This window comes from Salarias fasciatus, chromosome 1, assembly GCF_902148845.1.
Source record: "Salarias fasciatus chromosome 1, fSalaFa1.1, whole genome shotgun sequence".
Lineage (NCBI taxonomy): Eukaryota > Metazoa > Chordata > Actinopteri > Blenniiformes > Blenniidae > Salarias > Salarias fasciatus.
In genome coordinates, this window is record NC_043745.1 from 22,112,319 (window position 1) to 22,133,130 (window position 20,812).

Consider the following 20,812-nt stretch of genomic DNA (forward strand, 5'->3'; position numbering starts at 1 on the left):
AAGTACACTTTGTTCTCGCTGTCCCTATCAATCTTGCTAATATCTGTATGTACACTGTACAGTACATTTTGAGCGATTCTGCTCAGGTAAGCAAGCACTGAAGGAGGGCTTTAAGGAGTATAGACTGCAGATTGTTTTACCCCTGGTGTGTCTGAGTTTCTGTGCGGGGAGTTCAAAGTCCTGCTGAACATCAGAGGGCTGACACTGAGTGAGGCTGACTGGCTGCAGCCTGTGGTCTGGGAAGGGTTACTGAATTATTACTGATGGTTTCAGGGGTAACTGTCCGACCACAGGACTGGGGAATATTAATCATTTATTTGATTGTCCGCATGTGCTGATTAATCAATTTGAGTAGGATCTGCAGGATTAACTACCTTATTATTCCCCTGTAAGAACAGATAAGAGATAAGACTTTAAAATATCATATTCCATTTATCATTTATTTTTAGATCCCTGCTGATGAGGGTGAAATAAAAACTGAGGTGAGATTAGGCAGAATAGCAACATGGGAAATTGTTGAGGGAGCAGGATGTGAGAAAGAGGCTTGAAGAGAGAGAGAGAGAGAGAGAGAGAGAGAGAAAATCTAACTGCGGCGTTGAGTATTTTAGAAGATGGGGGAAGAGATCCAGCTTTGTATTACTTCAAAAATGGCACAGAAGAAAAAAAAAAAAGTTGTGCAGCTGAGAGTCAGAGGGAGGAGAGAAAAGGGGGGCGGAGAGACGAGAGGAACAGGAAGTTGATAGGAAAGTGATAGCTGTCTCCACCTGGAGTATACCCTGAGCTGTGTGTTAAGAGGGAAGACACAGAAAAGGGAAAGAGGAAGCTGCTGCAGTTGGCTCCTATATTGTACTCTGATTTAGGTAAGTGTGGCTCTAATATAAAGTACAGCTAGCTAAACCTTTCCAACATGGGCACTATTCCTGTTTACACCACTCACTATCTATTCAGTATATAAATTTTCAATCTGCCAACTGTTTAATGTGTTATGTCATGTGGTAATGCCTTTGATTCCAACATGCCTCCGTTTGTAAATACAAGAGGCACTCAAAAGGCTGTGGTTTCTTTACAAGCATGGCGCCCCCGGCGCTTTGGTTGGGAATGCACTGAGAGGGAGAAGTATTGAAAGAGTAAGGGAGGGAGCGAGAGGTGGTTAGAAACTGTATACACTTCCCGTTGCTCTTCTGCCAACCCCTCTCTCCCCGCTGCCTCTGGTCGTGCAGGCAGCCAGCGAGTGAGAAATCTGAGAGGGAGGAGTGTATCCTCTCCTCTGACTGAACACAGCTCCATAATTATGCACTTTTCAGCAGGTTTTACCTTTAACACTTTCCTCCCGGGGTTGAGATTAGTGCTCACCATGCTTGATTTACTGCACAATTACTGAACAAGAGCTCTATCTAATCAATAAACAGGAAGGGGAAAAGTGGTAGGCTTTGAAGTATAGTTTGAGATTTTTTGCACGATTGAGCAGTGTATATGGTGTTAGCAATGAGGGCAGCGTGTCTGCGATGCCAGTCTCCGGAAGAAAAAAGCAAACTATTATACCAGCCATGTTGATTGGCTTTACTCACTCTCTGAGCATCTTTACAATTCGTATCTGCTGTGCTGGGAAATAACTCTCTTTATGTTTTAACTGATCACTGTTAAATAAGAGTTCAGCAACAGTGAAATTATTCCTGCAAAACATGGTATTGAACTCACTGAAACTGCCCCGTAAACATAAACATGGGGACGAATTTGACCTTATAATGTCTGTACATAGAAAGATCCAGCGTGGTAGCCCGCCGTGCCCTGTATTAGATGTCCCCGAGTGGGCAGCCAGCACAATGACCTCCACGATGACACTTGCTAATGGCATGAGAAGTTATTTTGGGAAACTCCAGCGACCGTTCATCATCGGGCCTTTCTGGGGCTTATAAAGCTTTTTTTTTTTTTTTTTTTTTTTTTTTTTTTTTTTTTTTTTTTTTTGCCAGCATGGCCACGGCAATAGGCCTCGTCCAATTAGTCTGGTCTGTGTTTGATTTTCAGTGATGACAACTATATCTTCACTGCAATTAAGCTGCACTGGGAATGATGAGGGTTTAGGTTATTGATCCGCAATTGATCGATCTGATCAATGAGCACTTTTCTTTTTGTTTTGTTTTTTTTTTTTAAATGAAAAGTGGGGTTGTTTTTTTTTTCTATCTCTCTCTCTTCCCTTTTGTCTAATGAACAGGCCCAACAATGATCCGGGTGTACAGAGCATTATTTTCAGCACAAGCGCAAAGCATCCCTGTGGGCATGGGTCAACAGCTTTGATGGATCTGATGGAAATGTTGTATTTGTGGGCACAACTGTTAACAAGAAATTAACGTTTACGGGGAGAGGTAGTCGCTGCTGGAAGCAGTGTTTTTGTGGACCTTTTAACATGTCAGTTTTTACAGCAAGTTGGTAATGTTTAAAAAGTTGTTAGGTAAGGCTGGTGGGTGTTTGATGTGGGAACTGCTTGAAGAACCCTCAACAGCAGTTTCACTCCAGCAAAGTACTTCACCTTCCATGCAAATAAGCCCACATATAGAGCTCCTCTGTATAGTCACCTCCACTCAACCCCACTCATTAATTTTCATTTTAAGAAGAGGACCTCTCAAAGGCCATATTGCTCCTTTTGTCAGTGCGGTGCAGCTAATAAAGATAGCTGCATAAGACCGGGTTAAATATTGACACAGGCTGAGCACATCATCACTGTTCTTAATTAGCCAGTGCCTCTGGTGAGCTTCTGTGAGAGCAGTGTAAGAACAACTAAACATTTCCCCTCGTGAGATCTCAAACAACCTCCTCCCCAAAACACGCATCTATGAATTTTACATAAAAAAAAAAAACGATACAGGATGGTCGGAAAACATACACTGTTACAGCTATCACAGCCTTATTGCGTAGCCTGAAGCTGCAACCAATTATGTGTTAATGAAATATTTACACTACCAAACTGAGAACGCCAGGGGTGAAATCTAGATAATACAACACTGCGAGGAGACGGGGTTCTGTGACTGCCGGCTGCCGTTACGTCAGTGAAAAGTTGGAACAGGAGATGAGTTAATGACAACGGGCCTGAGTGGAAGAATGTGGGCACACCTGCAGTTCAGACTTCTGACCACCTCTGTTGCTATTCAGCTGGCAGGAGGCACATACAGTAGCTGTAACAGAGACTCTCTGGCCGTCTGTTTCAGACATGTTCAGTCGTTAGTGCCGAGGGTCGTTGATTTCTGTTGACAACCCGTTCACAGTCGTATGGCAGTGTATCTGCATTCACTGCAGAGTGTGATGTTTGTTCTCGAGAACTAATTGTGTTTGGGTAATGTTCCTGCTCTGAATTTAATTCTCACTGACTGCATTAATCATTACAAGTGGTGTTTGCCTGTATCTTAATCCACCCCCCACCCCCCCACCCCCCTGCCCTCCACCTCCAACCCCAACACACACACACACACACACACACACACACACACACACACACACACACACACACACACACACACACACACACACACACACACACACACACACACACACACATCCTGTAACTCACCATTCTGCTCAATCTGAGAGGGCTTGTTGATCCAAGCGTTGATCTTCTCACATTTGGGAGCAATGCCGCAACGCCATCCTGCATTTGTTTGTCTAGAAAATGACGATGAGTAGCACTGAGGTTTGGGATACCTTGGTGAGTTGTGTGAGTGCAACGCTGCGTGCTCTCTTACACCACTAACACGTCAACAAACACACATCCAGATAGCCAGTCACCTCGGTCTTGTCTGCTATGCATTCACCTGAATTGGCATTCCCAATGTGCCTCATCAATGAGCCTTCACAACTGTTGATGTGCATTCCTTAGATTTTTCAAATACTACTGATGATGTAAAAGAGGAATTGGATTGAAAGCTGTGTGTTTCCTCCCTTCGTTCAGTATTTCAGGTCTTGATAAAGTCAGGATGGCCCAAGTCCTGAACCAGAAAACATTGTTTTGCTTTAATATCGGTCACTTCAGGATGCTGCCACCTTTGCTCTTTGCTTTCACTGGATAAGTGAGAAGCATATTGTGCTATACATCATTTTCTAACCAGTGTTGTTCTAACTAATGACAAGTTACCACACAAAATTAGTTCTTTTTATGTCTGTTGTGGTTGTTTATTATTGCAATAGGAGCAGCAGAAATGACAGACACAGGGAGCTATTTTTGAAATGCAAAATCTGAGCATCTCAGACTGCTGCGCGCCTCCTGTTTTGCTTAAATGAAAATCTGAAATGTCGCCCCTCTGCACTGTACAAGTAATTATTGTCACTGCTGTCCAAAATGAATGGTTGTGGTGTTGACACGGCGCTTTTGGGTAATGAAGAGAAGGAGCAGGACAGGTCTTGATTTGTCTCGTTCTGCTTCCAGATGGTACCTTGCCAGTACACATGTCATCAAGTAGCTGTAACAGTTGTTTGGGTACCCCCACAGCTCCACCCTGCTTTCGCCTCCTGCAGGCAGACTTATTGTATTGCAATTTTGGCAAGCTCCTCCCAGCATGGCTTTCATAAAAGCACCAGGAGGTTAAGCTGTTAATTAGCTACTGAAAGAGGAGGCCAACAGCTTGCTGTTAATTTGCTTTTCTCTTTTTTTCCCATTGAGGGATTGACATCATTTCCTGCCTGTTTTTGGAGTTATTGCCGTGTGTCACAAAAGCAGAGCCCAGCTCATTAAGAAGGGGAAATATGTGTTTATCTGGCTATGATTAAAAGTGCACATTATGTATGTATAGCCATGCTTATCCAAATGTTCTTAATGAGAGAGACCCTGAAAGCCAGTGTGGGGCTCCTGTGGGCATAGGCCCAGGCTCGTTATCACCACACAGGGCATTGATCTCTCCACCGCCTGCTTGCTTATCCTCCTCCTCCCCTTTCAAAGACAGTGAGTCGCGCATGAATTATGTGGACACATTGATCAGCTGATTGAGAGCTATTGTTTAGAGCCCTGGGTCATTATTGAAGGAGGGATTACCCAACTCTTGTTTTGTACGTACATGTGGGAGAGTGTATTACTCAGCTCCTTGTCACAGCACATACTCCCCTTGGCTCACCTTAGATTTGCAATGGCTGCACAAAAGTGTGCACACTTACACACATACACAGAGCGCATACAGCAGCCTACACAATCAACATGGCCCAAATGACTGCCTGCATTGATTGCCTTCCCTCTGCAATTATGTTCCCATTGTTTACTTTCTAGCATCTTACTCATTCAAACGGAATTCAATAATTATTGCTTTATTTAATGTTAAAGTAAGTAAGAGTGGTGGGTGTGGAGCGCCAGTGGCTGCATTGTCTTTAAGTGTCTCTAAGACCCCTCCCAAAGCTACTTTGTTTCATAGGTCTGTGTTAAGTCATCCTCTCCAAGGACACTTCCAGCGATCCATCTTTACATTGCTGCCCTTCCTTCAGACACAGTGGTCCATTTTATCCCCCCCCCCCACCATTCCTCCTGGAGACAAATATCCAGCCCGTTTTTATTCACCGCTAGTGATGGATCATTTGTACAGAAAAGCAGTAGAGGAAACAACCTAAAACATTCTGGGCTTTGATTCAGGGGGACAGGATGCAGTTGAGGAGCTGCTGGGATTAAAGCGAGCAGGAACAATAAGGACTAGGGTGGGGATGAGGTTCAGGAAGCGGTAGGTACGCCGTTTGGTCCAGGAATACGCCGTCTCCTCAAGCCGCAGCCTAACTTTTAGGCATGTTGCAACTTGGCACGGCTAATTCAAAGCAGTCGCCACGCTTGGCGCTCGGTGGGGCGGCTGTGGTCGGAGCCGTTGTTGGTGCTGCTGGCAGACAGGGAATCACAGGCCAAATTGCAAGCACTCAGTGACTGCAGTCACTCTGCTTCGCTTTGCTAAATAACCTGCTTACGTTCCAGGGGAATCCCAGAGTGCAGATTTCTGAGAATCAAGTTACCAACAAATGCACAAATAAACTGCAGCTGAAAAGAAAAGGGTCAATGCATTGAAATATTTTCATTCTCTCGACTCCAAACTTAATCTTCAACATTGAAATAATCAGATTTTAAATGAGACTTCCATTCTTTTCATAACTTCACAACTGGCTGACAATTGAGTCACTTCTTTTTTTTTTTTTTTTTTTTTTTTGCACATTCCTTTCTGGACCGGGCATGCGCTCTACATAATGTTACACAGATATGAGTTTTCCTTTGTAATGTAATGTGCATGCTGGGTTGTTTTTCAACCCAACAGGCACATTACATTATTTCCCTTCTGAGTGAAATACAGTTACCTCATTGGTTACAAGTGCAGCCATGACCTCACCGTGTTTGAATGACAAAGCCAAAACCTGACTCCCAGCTTTGTAAGACTGAGCATAGAATATTTTCATAGATCTGCACATTTCTGCTCTATAGTGGCACAAATGCCTGGCTTCAGGTGTGAATTGCAGTTTTTTTTTGTTTTTTTTTAACCATTCAAGCCTTCTGTGAAGTACACGTTTGCATGTGTACACACACATACACACACACACACACACACACACACACACACACACACACACACACACACACACACACACACACACACACACAAGAGCTTTTAGTGCCGAGAATCAGGGAGACAATTACAAAGCAATATCCAAGCAGATACTCAGTGGCTCTCTCCCTCACAGAGGGAATTTGGCAGCTCTCTGAGAATTGATAGCTATTTAGCTCACGGATAGTCATCTGTTTTAATGCATTAATTTTGTATTAACAGTACTGCCAAATTTAATGGTGGAAATTAGGGTCTGATCATAATGGTATATGGCTGTGTGTATGTGTGTAAATGTTTGTGTGTGTATATTTGGGATGTTCGTTTTGTCTATTCTTTCGTACGCGCTTGTTGCGTGTACATGATGTATTATACAGCTCCTTTGGGAGCCATTCTTTGGAATTACCGGCTTTCTGTCTCCCTTCCACCCTTCCAGTAATACCCACCTCCATCTTGTGTTAGCTGGACTCTCTCTCAGCAACCACACTGTTTTGTGTTAAAGGTGCACTTTTACTTTGCATTTAAGTGGTTGGAAATGCAGATGTATGCAGTGCTCTGGGTGGGTGGCGATACCGATACGAGCACGTATTGCCCACTCAGAGCACAAGGTGCACGGTCGACTTGTGAGAGAGAGGATGGGGTGGTGCCCACACTGCCCCGTCCCTCTTTACCTGAAAAAGCACCGAGCACTGATTCAGCCTCCACAGAAAGAGACAAGGTGCTTCATGGAAGAGAGATGCTTGAAAACCATGATCGCATATTTAAATCATGAAACCACCGCAGTTTGAAATGAAGCTTGTAACTGGACCTTTTGGGCAGATTGTCCTTAAAACTCTCGATTGAATAGATTTTAGGTATACATTAGAAGATATTATCTTTTATACATGGTATATTTATTTGTTGTTCTTAAAAAAAAAAAAAGGGAAAGAGCGAGAGAAGGTCAAAAATTAAATTATTTGGATTTTTCTACCAAGATGCACCCCTGTGCGCCACAGCTCCACTACTGCTGGGGCCTTGATAGGGCGGAGAGAAGCCCCAGAGCCGGGCAGACCAACCCCTCCAAGCCCAACATGACTTTTTCATTAAGCCGCCAAATTCCTGCACTCCGGTTGGAGGTGATTTATTAGCTCGGGGCTTCATTGCAGGTTCATAGGAAACAGAGATGGGCCCTGTCTCATGCATTATTATGTTTCACATTTTAAGCGTGTGTGGATCAGAGTGCACTGTGTCCAAGTTGTGTTTGTGCTTTTAGACGTGATCCTCAGTCTCTCACATGGATAATTCCTCAGGAGTCCTCTGAGAATCAGTGCTGAAGCAGGTTTGTGTTTGGTATGATCGCAGGGTGCCTGTTCTCGTGTTCCAGCTGTGCTGTTCTCCGATCCGCCGTGCAGTTTTACCTCAGTTCTCTCTGGAATACAGAATGAGGAGAGCCCACCTCACTTTTCATTGATTCGATCTCCTCCCTCTATCATTGACTTTAAACGGCCCCGGACTGCCTTGGGTCATGGCCGGTGCGCCGGTGCAGAGATGGTGAGAGTACTTTACAGGTGTAGCCGCCTGACATTGTGGACACAGCTACAAGCACCGGGGCAGAGCGGCTCGTAGCCCTGCTGAGGCCGTCTTCTCGGCCAGCCGGTGAATTATGGGCGATTCTCGAGCCGTCGGTCTCGGGTTCACTCCTATATAAACCCTGGGGTTTTTATGGGAAACTATAAAACTCCACAGATTTTTTTTTTTCCACCTCATGAGATTTGCTTTGAAGTTTTGGTCAGGTGCTGTCATTTTTTTTTTTTTTTTTTTTAAACATGTCCTCTCAGAGATTTTTGAAGCCTTGAGTCATTTGCGGCAAGCTTTTTTTTTTTTTTTTTTTTTTTTTTTTTCCAGATTCAAGACATCTGCTATGACTAAAAGCTACTTGATTGATTTGGTGTCATCTATAACTGAATCTGTCTCTCGGATTTCTGTCTACCTTAGCTCTGATGCAATATTTGTGCTCACATGAGAAGGAGGAGAACGAGGAGGGCTCTCACAATATCCCGCAACACCTATTCATGACATCATGGATGGCTTAAAGCGAGGCGAGAAAGGAGAGCACGCAGAGCTTTTTACAATCACCTAATAACTCTATTACACGAAGCTGTGGGGCTCACAAAGAGGGGGGAAAAAAAACTCTTATTCCTGTTCCTGGAAGCGATGTCTTAATGCACATTTTAGGTGTAGAAGTGAGAAATATGAAACCAAAGAGAATGAAACACAATAGCCCAGAAAACCCCATAGCAATATTACAATATTGCCAGAAAATTAAACATTAGGAGAAAGGGACAGGAGCATTTTAGGGAGGCATAATATTGTTATGATATTTTTTTCACCAGCCTGTCAACACCTGATTTAGATGTAATGCGGTTAAATGTGTAATGTTTCCACTGCTTTTACCTCCTGGAGCCAGACACACATGCCATCTACTGCAGGGGAGGATAGTGTGTGTTCATGGAGATGAAAGGTTTGGTTGTCTGAGGCTTTATCAGAAGTGTGAATTTAAACCCAGGAACTCTGTGAAATGGATAAAAGGGGGATTATATACTCTAAATACAGACTTTTATAAAAGGTGATCAAACATGCTTGCATTTTGTTTTTTTTTAACAAGCTTTCATCACTTTTGATGGTTTGAGTGATAAACTTTTTTTATTTATTAATAATTGAGGTTTATTCATATTGTGGACTGATTCAACGTCCAGTGTTCTTCTGTTTGTGACACTTTTTTTTTTTGTTTTAGTTCTCAGCATGCTGAACAGAAGGCACAGGGCCTCAATAGATTAGAGCTAAAAAAAAGATGAAAACTTTTGGTGATTGACATTGATTGCAGCCGCAGAAACCCTCAGCAAGACCCTGGAGTTTGATATAAGTGCAGCACATGACAGGCGGGACACAAGTAGCCACACCGAGACTGGGGCTTTCATTGTAAACATGCGGCAACAATCAGTGTGATGCTTTAGGATAATGGTCAATAACTCTGTTGCTCACACCAGGCCCTACCATATTGTGTTGGCCTTGCATCATTGATTGAGCCATGCTGGAGGTAATTAGACTGGAGCTTGGTGGTGTGACAAGAAGTTGTGGTGGCATGGTGTCACTACGGGGCGTTACGCATGTTGTGACACGGAGGGGGGGCTGCAGGCTGGACGAGGCATGGCGTTGAGTCTTGGAGGAAGTGCTTGGGTTGACAGGTCAATACCGATGCTGATTTCCTGTCCTCTGAAGGTTGTCCTCCTGTTGTGGAATGCTGCATTTTCCCTCAGAATGCACTCGGTCCCCCTCCCGGCTCACCGCCGGCTGCCTCTTGCCTCTCTTTCTCTATGAGAGAGCGAGGATTTAACTCGCCGTGATCAATATTTAGTATCCCATGCGTGAAACAGGCAGATGTTTGGAGTTTCCTTTTCAGAGACGGGAAGCTTCTGTTGAGTGAAGGGGATCAATGCTTCCTTCCGTCTGTGAGGCTGCAGACCCACGGCTTCTGAAGGGTGGCTGATGCGATTCTTACCCGCCCTTGGGCCCCTGAGATTTGCGTGGCTCCCAGGCCTCTCCTGTCCTGTTAGCCCACTGATACAGACACTCACACAGACAAGTGTGCAGTCCAAACAGTTGTCCTGAAGTGGAAGAGGTCTGGATGTTAAACAACGGGGCTGTGATTGAGAATTGATTTGTTCATTTGCCAACTGTGTGAGTGAAAGTGAGTCGGTGGTGCCTAGCCAGCTATCTGCCATCTACAATAACTCCTTTCTTTCTCTTTTCCTCTCTATTTTTCTGTCCCTCTCTCGCTCTCTCTCTCTGGATTCCCTCCTCCAGCACCTGCAGCAGCACGAAAATGCAGTGGAGGGTGATGCCTGCTATTATCATTGCGTGCTGTGCAACTACTCGACCAAGGCCAAGCTCAACCTGATCCAGCATGTGCGCTCCATGAAGCACCAACGCAGCGAGAGCCTCAGGAAGCTTCAGCGCTTGCAGAAGGGCCTACCGGAAGACGACGAGGACCTCAGCTCCATCTTCACCATTCGCAAATGCCCGTCCTCAGACACAGGTCAGAACACAGCTCGGTGGCTCTGTTTCAGCATTTGTGCACGTGTGTGACTTTGTGTTTGTGGCTTGATCTCTCCACAAACACACATCCGTCTACGTTTACCTTCCCTCAGGATCAGCATTGCAACGATTGGACAACATCTGTTTGGAAATGACTGCAAAAAAAAAAATTTTAAATAGCAGTTTTGTTGTTGACGTTTTGAAAAAAAAAAAGATGACTTCCCCCAAAATATTCCTGCAAATACAGCATTTCACTTGTCAAAAAGAAGTCTGGGGTAATGGAAGCTGTCTTTTTGACCCATTGCCGACATATTTAGACGGATCACTTTGTCTGTTGAAGGAGGAGTTGAACGGTAGCAGCTGCAACAACACCAACACCAGAAAACAGGCGCAGCCGCAACAACGGCAGCGCAGCTGAAACAAAGTATCTCAACTGCCCATTTATTACGGAGTGATTAGGAAGAGTGAGCAGTGGTCAATTAACACTCTTTCTTAGTAGAGATTTGGTTTTCTAATCACTTTAACTCCTGTGCCCTGACAAAGGGGCTCTATTGTGAGTCTTTCCAAGAGGGAACCATTACTTCCCTCGCACACATACTCGATGGCCGGCCTGTGAAGACGCTTTGTTCCAAGGAGGCAGGGATAATGAAGCCAGCGTCCGGGAAATTGCGCAAAAGGCAGTCACAGATCTGAAGCAAATCATTAGAGAACATATTTAGCTGAGCAATTAGAGACAATTAAGCTTTCTGCTCGCTGCATTCCAAATATGTTAATGACTACAGTACAGTGGACAAGCGGACATGCAAAGGCAGGATGAAGGGCCATTTAGGTTAAAAGGGATGGGCTGAATAAATGGATTTTTTTTTTTTTTTTTTTTTTTGTGCGTGTGTGTTCAGACATGGAGCAGTTGTGCTATTTGCAAATAAGTGTTTTTTCTCTTAATTAGCAGATGTGTGTATCTGTCTTTTTCTCTCTGTTTAAAAATGTCGGATGCCCATGTTTGTAGTAATATGAAGCATATAGGCTTTGAGTTAACGTGTGTGTGTGGGCAGTGTCATGACACACGGACACATCGGCAGTGTTTGCTGTGTTTGTACTGAGCGATCATATTACAGTCACCGTCATCCGCTTGAATCAGAGCACTTGTATTAAAGAGAATTGGGAAGACCTTCAGTTTTCACTCTACAGTACACTTTAGATTTAATGGTTTTTCATTCATACTGAGTACGTAGCGTTTGAATTTCATGACTTTAGTGTTTCCTGGTGTAGCAGAATTGCTTTTCTTGCCACAAGTATTTGTCAAAGATAAATCTATAATTAGTGATAATGGCCTATTATCAGGAAGTAACTCCTATGAAACCACCCCGGTCGCTTGGTGTTGACCAAACATCTCGATCAAGTTAACACTGCGATGATCATAAGGCTTTTGCTATAATCATTAAGTCTATAATTGCTGACTCCGCACCACTGAAGTCTACCATTTCACACTCAGAAAGCATCAGCTGTGTTGGTCCACCTCGTAGCCCCACCCTTCAGCCGGAGCTGAACCATTCCCACCCACTGTAATATTTAATTTCCTTTCCTGCAGCTCTTCTGTGGCACAGCGCTCTTTCTTGTGGTTGAGACGTAGCTGCTAAAGCGGTGGAACAGTCCCCCGGTTTGTTAAAACAAAGTTGCCCCTGGATTTCTGGGTCACCTAGGCAGTAATTCCCCTGCCTGCTGCTGTTCTGTGATCCTGCGAGTGTTTCTCTGTTGGTTTAGGTGCAGAGCTTGCATGGGATTTTCCCCAAAACATTAGAAATATGCTTTCGCCAAAAAAAAAAGAAAAAGAAAAAGAAAAGACCTGCTACAATGATCAAACACGTGTCAGAATTACACAGAGAGGTGTTTTCCAAAAGGTAGCGTGACATAATTCTTTTATTAAAAAAATGTTGACAATCTTCTGAGTCCTGAGCTTTATAGTTGAGTGATAAGTTGTTGTGACAGCAGGGGAATACATTTGGGCGAGCTCATGCATGATATGGGAAGATTTACAACTTTGCATAACAATGTTTCGTGTGAGAACCCGGCAAAGGTCGACTGCAGGGATTTGGTGCTACTTGGATGTCGAAGTAGAGCAAGGACAGCAGAAATTAGGCTTCTTGTTTAATTAGACTGAACACGGGGATAAAAGCTCCGCATTGTTTTAATTCTTGCCCCAACTATAAATGTGCTGTTTAGGCATGTTGCTTTGTGACCCCACCTCCATTTGTCTTCTTTAACCCTTTATCTGTGGGGAAACAAAGGCGGTCTCAGAGGGATCCCCATCCCCACACAGCTGCCCGGTGCGCAAAGACCACTGAACAAAGCTCAGTGCTGACTTGAACCAATGCTCCAGCCTCAGCTACTGGTTTTAAGAATTGTAGGTCATCGCCACGCTGCAGATTTACACCAAAATAGTTAGAATAACTATGTGACAGAGGGAGAGTGAAATATTTAGAACTCCCATAAAGTGTTCACTCGTAAGAATGTACAGGGGTTAATGGTGACTGCTGAAATCTGGCCGTGTTCACCGGTGAGCTAACAATAGAAAAAAAAAGGGAAAAGTGGAATCGGTCTGATATGGATGCAGCGGAAATGGCTGGAGTGAGTTTGGGGAGCGCACGTGTGACAGCGAGTTTGACACTTGAGTTTATGATGACCCTATTTCATATGAAAGACATTCACCAGGGCATATAACTCTGTGACACATTGAGGTTTCTCATTTCTTAACATTTAATCGACTGTAGTTATTATTTTTGAGTACAGGACAGAATGAGATCATGCCTTTTATAAAGGGCAAAGTTAAATTGCACTAAAGGGTGAAGGCCCTTCTGCAAGGCATCATTTGCATTGTGATGGTGTGTGCATGAGCGACACAAGGAGAGTGGGGGGGGGGGGGGGGGGGTGAAGAGGGAGACAGATGCAGTGCAGCAAGGAGCATTTAATAACCCAAAAAATATTACTATTTCTTAGTGACGTGCATGTGTGTGATTTTATGTATGTAGAGCAGGCAGAGATGGCGAACAAACGTGGCTGACAGTGTGGATTAGCTCCTGCTGTAAATCTGCCTCAGTCACAGATGGCAGGCCCTTGATCGCTGGGCTGTGACGGCTTGGCTCTCATCGCAGGAGGAAATCCCTGTCTGTGAGCCTCGGAGGCTGGGAAGGAGAAGGCTGGGGCCGGGGCCACCTGGGCAGCCACCAGTCATTGTCTCCAGTCTGTGTGGACACAGAGGCCTGGGCATTGAAGCTGCTTTTTTTTTTTTTTTTTTTTGGGAGGGGCTGATCTAACTTTGACTCTGCGGTTGTTTCGGCTGCGGCTCGTAAGTGGAACATAAGCCTCCAGTTTAGATCCGTGTTACTTTTAATGACCAGTTTGAGAAACTGGGCAGGGGAGCGGTGTGCATTATTAAATGGAAATGAGACGAAAGGATGCATACAAATTACTGCATAATAGCGGTATCCAATATGAGATCCAGTGCTTGTTTTGCTAAAAGGGGTGCGCGTTCAGGGTCACACACCTAATAGCAAGGCCTGTCCCGACAACAGAGGCATTTCTCTTCCCTCCCACATGTCTCCCCCTCCGCCTCATGCATAATTCTTGAGACAGTCTGGAAAAGCTGGAAAATACACAGTGACACGGAATAATGCACTAATAAAGCAAATAGAAAGCAAAGTCACTCATATTTTAGGGCTCGCACTAAACCCTGCGGCTCGCATTTAGATTTAATGGGAGATGCGACGGGTCGACATCCTATCTGTCAAAATTTCTATCCCGCACTTCTAATATGCATAATATTGATTCTTTTGTTTCATCCTCTGCTATCTCATCTCTTTTTTTCCCCCCCAACATATTAACAGGGGCGTCCTTTTCCCTGCTATCATTTTCCAGCTATCTGCATGCTCAGCCATTAAAGCTAGGTAGAATCAGAGGTGAGCCAGGCCACACTCTGATGGCATGCAAGGGCCAGAGTCTGAGCTTTTGTTCCCCACAGGCAACAGCAAAACAGACGGTAGCCATTTCTGGAATGCCCTTCTTTATTCATGCTTGTTAAAATGCAAAGTAAACCTTTCCAGAAACAGGATATTGTAGCCCCTAACCACCAGACTCTTTCTACATGCCACATTATGGGCAATCTGAAAGTAAGTTGTATGGACAGACACTGCTGCAATGCGCTTTTAATAAAGGCTGTTATTGCCCCAGTGATGCTGAGTGGATATGAGGATGAGGTCTGTGCAGGCCTGGATGAGCAGGGCCCCAGAGGGCCCGCAGCTCAGTCAGGCCTCTGTCAGTCGCCTGCCTTCTAATCCCTGTCCGAAGGGCATCTAGGCAGCATAGGAAATTGTTTGCTGTCTGCAAGAACGTGCCAGGAAATTCATAAATACATTACTTTTCATTTTGAAATTATTACAAAAGACTAGACATTTATTAAAAAGCCAAAATGATGGCTTTATAGATTTTCCAGTTGTATTCCGGCATTCAACATATGACCCTGCTGCTCAAACTTACACAAGCCGGTCTTTTCTTTCCGTGTGCCCCCTGCTTTACAGGCCCGAGTATGAATACCTCTCCCTGGCTCATCCTGTAATAGCAAATTGACCAGAAAGCCACCACTCTATTCTGGGATAGGCTGCGAATAAAAATGCCTGGTGTCCACACTTTTACTGCCTCTCCTGACTGAACCTTGGTTCTGTAAATACTGGCCGTGGCCTCGGGCTCCAGCGCGGGTAAAGTCTGACTCCTGGCGAGTCGTCATGTCCAATACATTCAGCTCAGAGAAGAAAAACAAATCAAGTATGAGTGTCCATATTAAAAAAAGAGAGGGAGATAATAAAATTGGAGACAGTTGAGCCACATTAGCACAATGAACCTGTTAGTGCGGAGGAAGATCTACACATGCTGGCTTCACCTCGTCTCTGCTCCGTATGTTTTGCGCCCTGTGTGTGATTGCACTGTCAGTTATGTCATGTGGGTGTAAATACGTACCAGATTTTATTTTGCAAACTCGCATGGTCATAAATGAGCACGCACATAGGTGTCCACGCTGAAAGACCAGGCTGTGGGTCGGGTGCAAGAGGCTCTCCCTGTCATCAGGCCCATTTTCAGAGGAGCCTGGCAGCACATTATAATATTGGTTTCCCTCTCTCTTGTCATTACCACACACTCTCCTTGAAAGCTGATCCAAAAGATAGACAGTCCATCAGGAGACAGTCATCTCATTTGTACTTACTAAACGTGTTAATGAGTTCTATTTTCAGGCCCGGAGGCTTTGCTGCTGGATATTGGAGCAGAGGTGGCGATCGGTGGCGTGAGGCGCCGGATTGCAGTATCAGAAGGAGCTCGCAGGCAGGGGGGGTTGGGGAAGTAACGCAGTCGCCCCGCCGCCCGCCGTGTCGCTCACACAGAGTGACCACAGCCTCCACTGGGTTTGTCAGTCAAGGCTGAGGGCGGGAAGTCTGTGGTTACAGGCAGAGGAGGAGGGAATAGATTAGGTGCCAAAGACATAATGGTTGTGATGGGTTTAATTATAGCAACAGTCATTTCACTGCCATAGGTACACGAGATGAAGGAGAGTCAGGTTTTTACTCTTTAATGTCTGATTCCAGCGAAATGTGTTTCATAAAGTATTTAATGTTTTGTTTGCTGTGTTTCTAGTGCGGAAAGGAGTGAATGTGAAATAAGTGAGTGAGTTTATGTGGTGTGATCCAGGGATTAGTCACAAGTGCCACAAGTATTAAAGACATCATGAAGACTTTTGCAATTACAGTTACAAAGAGCCAGCTGGGTTTGTCCCTCATTACCGAAGTTATAAAAGCAAGCACATTTTCTAAAACATACATGTTAGTGAGAAAAAAAAAAAAAAACACTGCCTGTGGTTAAAACACATTGCAGACTTTTTTTCTCTTGTGTGGCTTCTCTCGTAATGTTTAGCGGTTTCAATATTTATTTATTTCAGAAGTTTCATGCTCCTCCTTGCTTGAACTTTCCCCTAAGGCTCACATTATCATCTGGCTTGTTCTCGTCTATGGTATTGATTGTAGTGCGAGTGTGTGTGCCAGGTAGTCGAGGAACTAGAACCAATAAATTGTTAAACACTTACATCGCTTCATTTGTTTCTGTGTTTTGGTATTGGGTGAACAGTGCTGCCCGCTGTCAGAATTAGGCAGCTCAATTTGACCATAGGCAGCATCAGAGAGGAAGCAGGGGTAAAGTTTGGGAACTATCGAGTCGAGGCTCGGAAAGTTTTATTTAGCCATTTTTAATAAGGCTGTTTGTGCCCCCCAGAGAGAGCTGGTGGATCAAAGGGCATGATCTGTGCTATGGATGAGTTCACCCTGAGTCCAGCGGAGACGATCAGCCTCGCTGACAGCAAAACAAAACCAGAGAGTGAAGGATGCCCTATACAGCAGCATGTTGCCCTCACACTTCGAAGGCTCCATTAGAATGAAGGCAGATGAAATAAAGACTGGCTGAAAGCACAGATGTTGTGATTCATTATCCACTCTCTGATAGATAGACACAGATAGTCAGCTGTGTGTGAGTGTGTGTGTGTGTGTGTGTGCGTGTGTGTGTGTGTGTGTGCAAAGTCCATGTCCTGTTAGTTACATTTACAGAAAACATCCTTGCAAACAAAAATACCACAAAGGTTTAGACTAACTACACACAAAGTGCACACATGCATTCATGTTTTGAGTGCATTAGCAAAAAGAGTCCCCTGCAGTGCCTCCACCACATCAGCTGAAACCAGCCGGGCAGATGGCAGCAATGAGAGAAGCGCAGAAATAATTCAATAGTGAACCTCTCTAACCTTTACCTGTGGGCGTGAGCACCAGTCATTGATTCACGGTGTGCTTGACCGTACGCTGCTCGGCACCTGAGCAGGAGGAGAGGAGGGGAGATGAGGAGAAATGGATGAGTTTGGTGAAAAACATAAAAGGATAATATGAGTGGGAGGCATCCTCTGCTGAATATTGGTGATGGTGTGACATTCAGGGGAAGTTTTCACAGATTAAATACTGGGAATTACCCTGGATGCATCAGGTTTTCTCTAAATATTGTCCCAATTTGGTCCCATAAGATGGTCATCAGCCGTAAAACCAAATTCTGAGTGAGAAAATTAAGGTTGTTTGGGAATAAGACTTGTGAAGCACAGTGTCAGTTGTTGGAAAGTGATATTCAGTTTTGGGATGTTTGTTAAGAAAGGGTGTCTACTTTTCAATGTAATCGAGCTCACAGCCGCGCCGTTTTAAGCAGATGTGATTGGCTGCACAGTGACAATCTGGTACAGAACAGTTTTTGTTTGACTGAGTTTAATTTATAATGTTCCCCCTGTCCAGCAAATGACTTATCCTTTACAGTCTCCCTTTGTCTAACTGGAAACACTGCTCTTCTCTGGCGCTGGTGTTTTATGAGCTGGCTGGAGATATTTTCTTCCCACTGTCCATTTGCAGCGATAGAGCCTGGATGAGCGTAATGATATTTGATATTTAAATGTGGTAAGTGGATGATGATGAGAACTTTTGCAATAATCCTGCAAGAGAGAAAACAAATTTTACAGTAATGATACTTGAGCTAATTTATCAAGTCCAAATAAAGACAAAAATGGTTTATGTATTAGTAATGTTGCATGATTGCTTAGACTTTGTCCTATTACAATTGTAATGAAATTATTATTTCGGCAATTATACCTATGATTGATGGCTTCAGAAAAAATAATACAGAAAATGAACCCTGTTCTTGTAATGAAGGAAAAAAAAAAGGTTCATTTATCTCAATGTGAAAAGCTCACGTTTGTAGAAAAATCTGAAACTGTTGCTTTGCTGAACATCGTCCACTGGTCGCTGTATGTTGAGTTATTTGAAGCATTAGAATGAAAAATCCTCTGTTAAGAAAGCCAGTGAAGGTCAATGTTCACACAACTTGCTCTGTGTGTGCAGAGAAGGACTAAAAGTCAGTTCAGTTGCAAAGCAGAAAATTGACCATAGAATTAAGAACATGACATTTTAGGTCCTGGTTGTGTTTCGGTGGTCCAAAAAAACTTCAGTGTCTTTATCCTGAAAGCATCAGTCTGTTTGCAGTACTGCAAAAATACTGCATAGGAGCTTTTTAATAGTTACTTTGAAAGGAGTAATTTGACGTTAGTCCGGAAATACTCCAGTCCAATAAGGCGTATAATCTGAATTTGTTAGACCAACAATCATCTCGAAAGAAAAGAAGGTTCTTTATTAGCCTGCAAATAAACCAATTAGTCTTCATTGATGAATTATTTGTCTTATAAGTAGCAGTCTGAATCATATGCAAGGAGAATAGTAAAATGTTAATTCTGTGCCATATAAAAGTTTAGGCAATGATGGTGTAAACAATGTATGGATTACACAAATGTACAGATCAATAAGACTGTGGCCTCTTTTGTTTCTTGTCATAAGAAAACAATCTCATGTGTTGTGCATCATTTGAATTGTCTGCTTTCACACATTGTCCCAAAATACAGCTTTTGGGATACAAGTATCCTGTGGAAATATCAAATTTGTGGGGGATTTAGTATATTTTATTCATCATTGTGAAGAACCATTGAAATCCAATAAATAGACTATATAATTGTATGTGTTATAATCGGCCTAGATAAAATAAATTGAAACAAATTCTTTTGTTGAATTGAATACTATTTGTGCGAAAACATCATCCTGTAGCAGTTTTTTCTTTTTTCTTTTTTTTCCAAAATAGCTTTGAGGATCACATGATCATCTCGTTTGTGTTTCACCCCATTTTTCTCTTCACTCTTTATAACCAGAAGCATATGCTGTGCTGTGATCGTCTCAAGAGGGCCACATTTACTGTAATCTCCTCTAGCTGCAGGAAACATATCAACTCTCGGTTGCTCTGGGAGATAAAAATCTGGTTGAAGATCTGTTCTTTAGAAATTTCCAGGTTTTTTTTTTCCTTCTTCTTCTTCTTCTTCCGTTAAAATCTGTTAACGGAAAGTAAAAAAAGCATTAACCTGAGCCGTGCCTGGTGAGTGAGGTTTCTCCAAAATTGAGTCCCTCTCATGTATATGTTGAATATTTCAGGCACTTGGGAAAGCTGAGACGGGGCACGTATTTGGGTGTGAGGTGTAGAGCGGAGAACACTGTGGATGTGTTTGAATCCATGTCACAAGGCAATGTCAGTCTAACGGACGGGCCAGCATGCTGAGGCTTTACTGGATTCACGGTGGCAGAGGGGCCGGCATGGCGGCCAGGATCAGGGGGAAAAAATGGGCTGTTTTTTTTTTTTTTTTTTTTTGTCATGTTAAATGGAATAAAAGAATCTAATTGGGCTGGTGAGAGTTGAATGGCAATGCCTTCTTTGTTTAAGGGCTCTGCAGTTACTTTTAAAGACCATTGTGCATTGACCACAATGGCATTAGTTTGTGCTCTTGTTCTGACTCCGTGCAGTCGGCTCCTGTCCGTTCCACTCTGTCGACATGCTTCACCTCCATTCTCCACCAGTACTTCGGAGGATACCCCCCAATCAGGACCACCTCGAGCCCACCCCTTCGCCTCAGCATCGGTTACCGTCACATACTATCATCTGCCATCTTCCCCCTCAATTCTTCTCCTATCAGCTCAGTTTATTGACTTAAAGGAGCCTTTTTAGATCATTTGTTGTCCTTGTACTTTCTTTTCAATATATTCATTATTTTTTTCTAGATTTATTGAATGAAATATTTCATAACCTATTATAATTTATATTATATTTCTGTGTGTACATAGTTGGTGAGTTCACCTGCTCTTGCAAATATGCAGTCAAGTACTTATCTTAATAGTAATTGTCTCAGGTGATTAAATAATACAGCTATTAGTATGTTTCATGTACTTCATGTATCGCTTACCAGCGATAACAAAATAGCAGCAAACCTGAGCGAGTGATAGTTCAATGACCTTAAGAGAGTTATGATATTGAAAATCACTGTGAATGGATGGACGCTGGTGTATGAACTTGTACTTATGATTCTTCTGTACAGAAAGTGTTTTTTTTTTTTCACCACATAGTCCATATCTCTAGATAAAATTATCTTTAAATTAGTGTCTGAGCCACACTACAAAGAAGAGCACTTACCTTTCATGATGCCTTCTCAGAGGAAGCCAAAGAAATTCTTATGTTGCTTGGTGACCAAGCCGGCTACTTAAAGG

General features: G+C 43.5%; 1 protein-coding gene across 6 annotated transcripts in view; it reads left to right on the top strand.

Annotated features, from left to right (window-relative positions):
• Positions 1–20,812, top strand: part of zfhx3b (zinc finger homeobox 3b) — a 202,473-nt gene that overhangs the window by 135,387 nt on the left and 46,274 nt on the right. For all 6 annotated transcript variants that reach the window (XM_030102752.1, XM_030102988.1, XM_030103153.1 and 3 more), the window contains one exon: positions 10,389–10,620. In XM_030102752.1, coding sequence (XP_029958612.1) covers positions 10,389–10,620 — 232 coding nt within the window. The remainder of the gene's footprint in view (positions 1–10,388; positions 10,621–20,812) is intronic.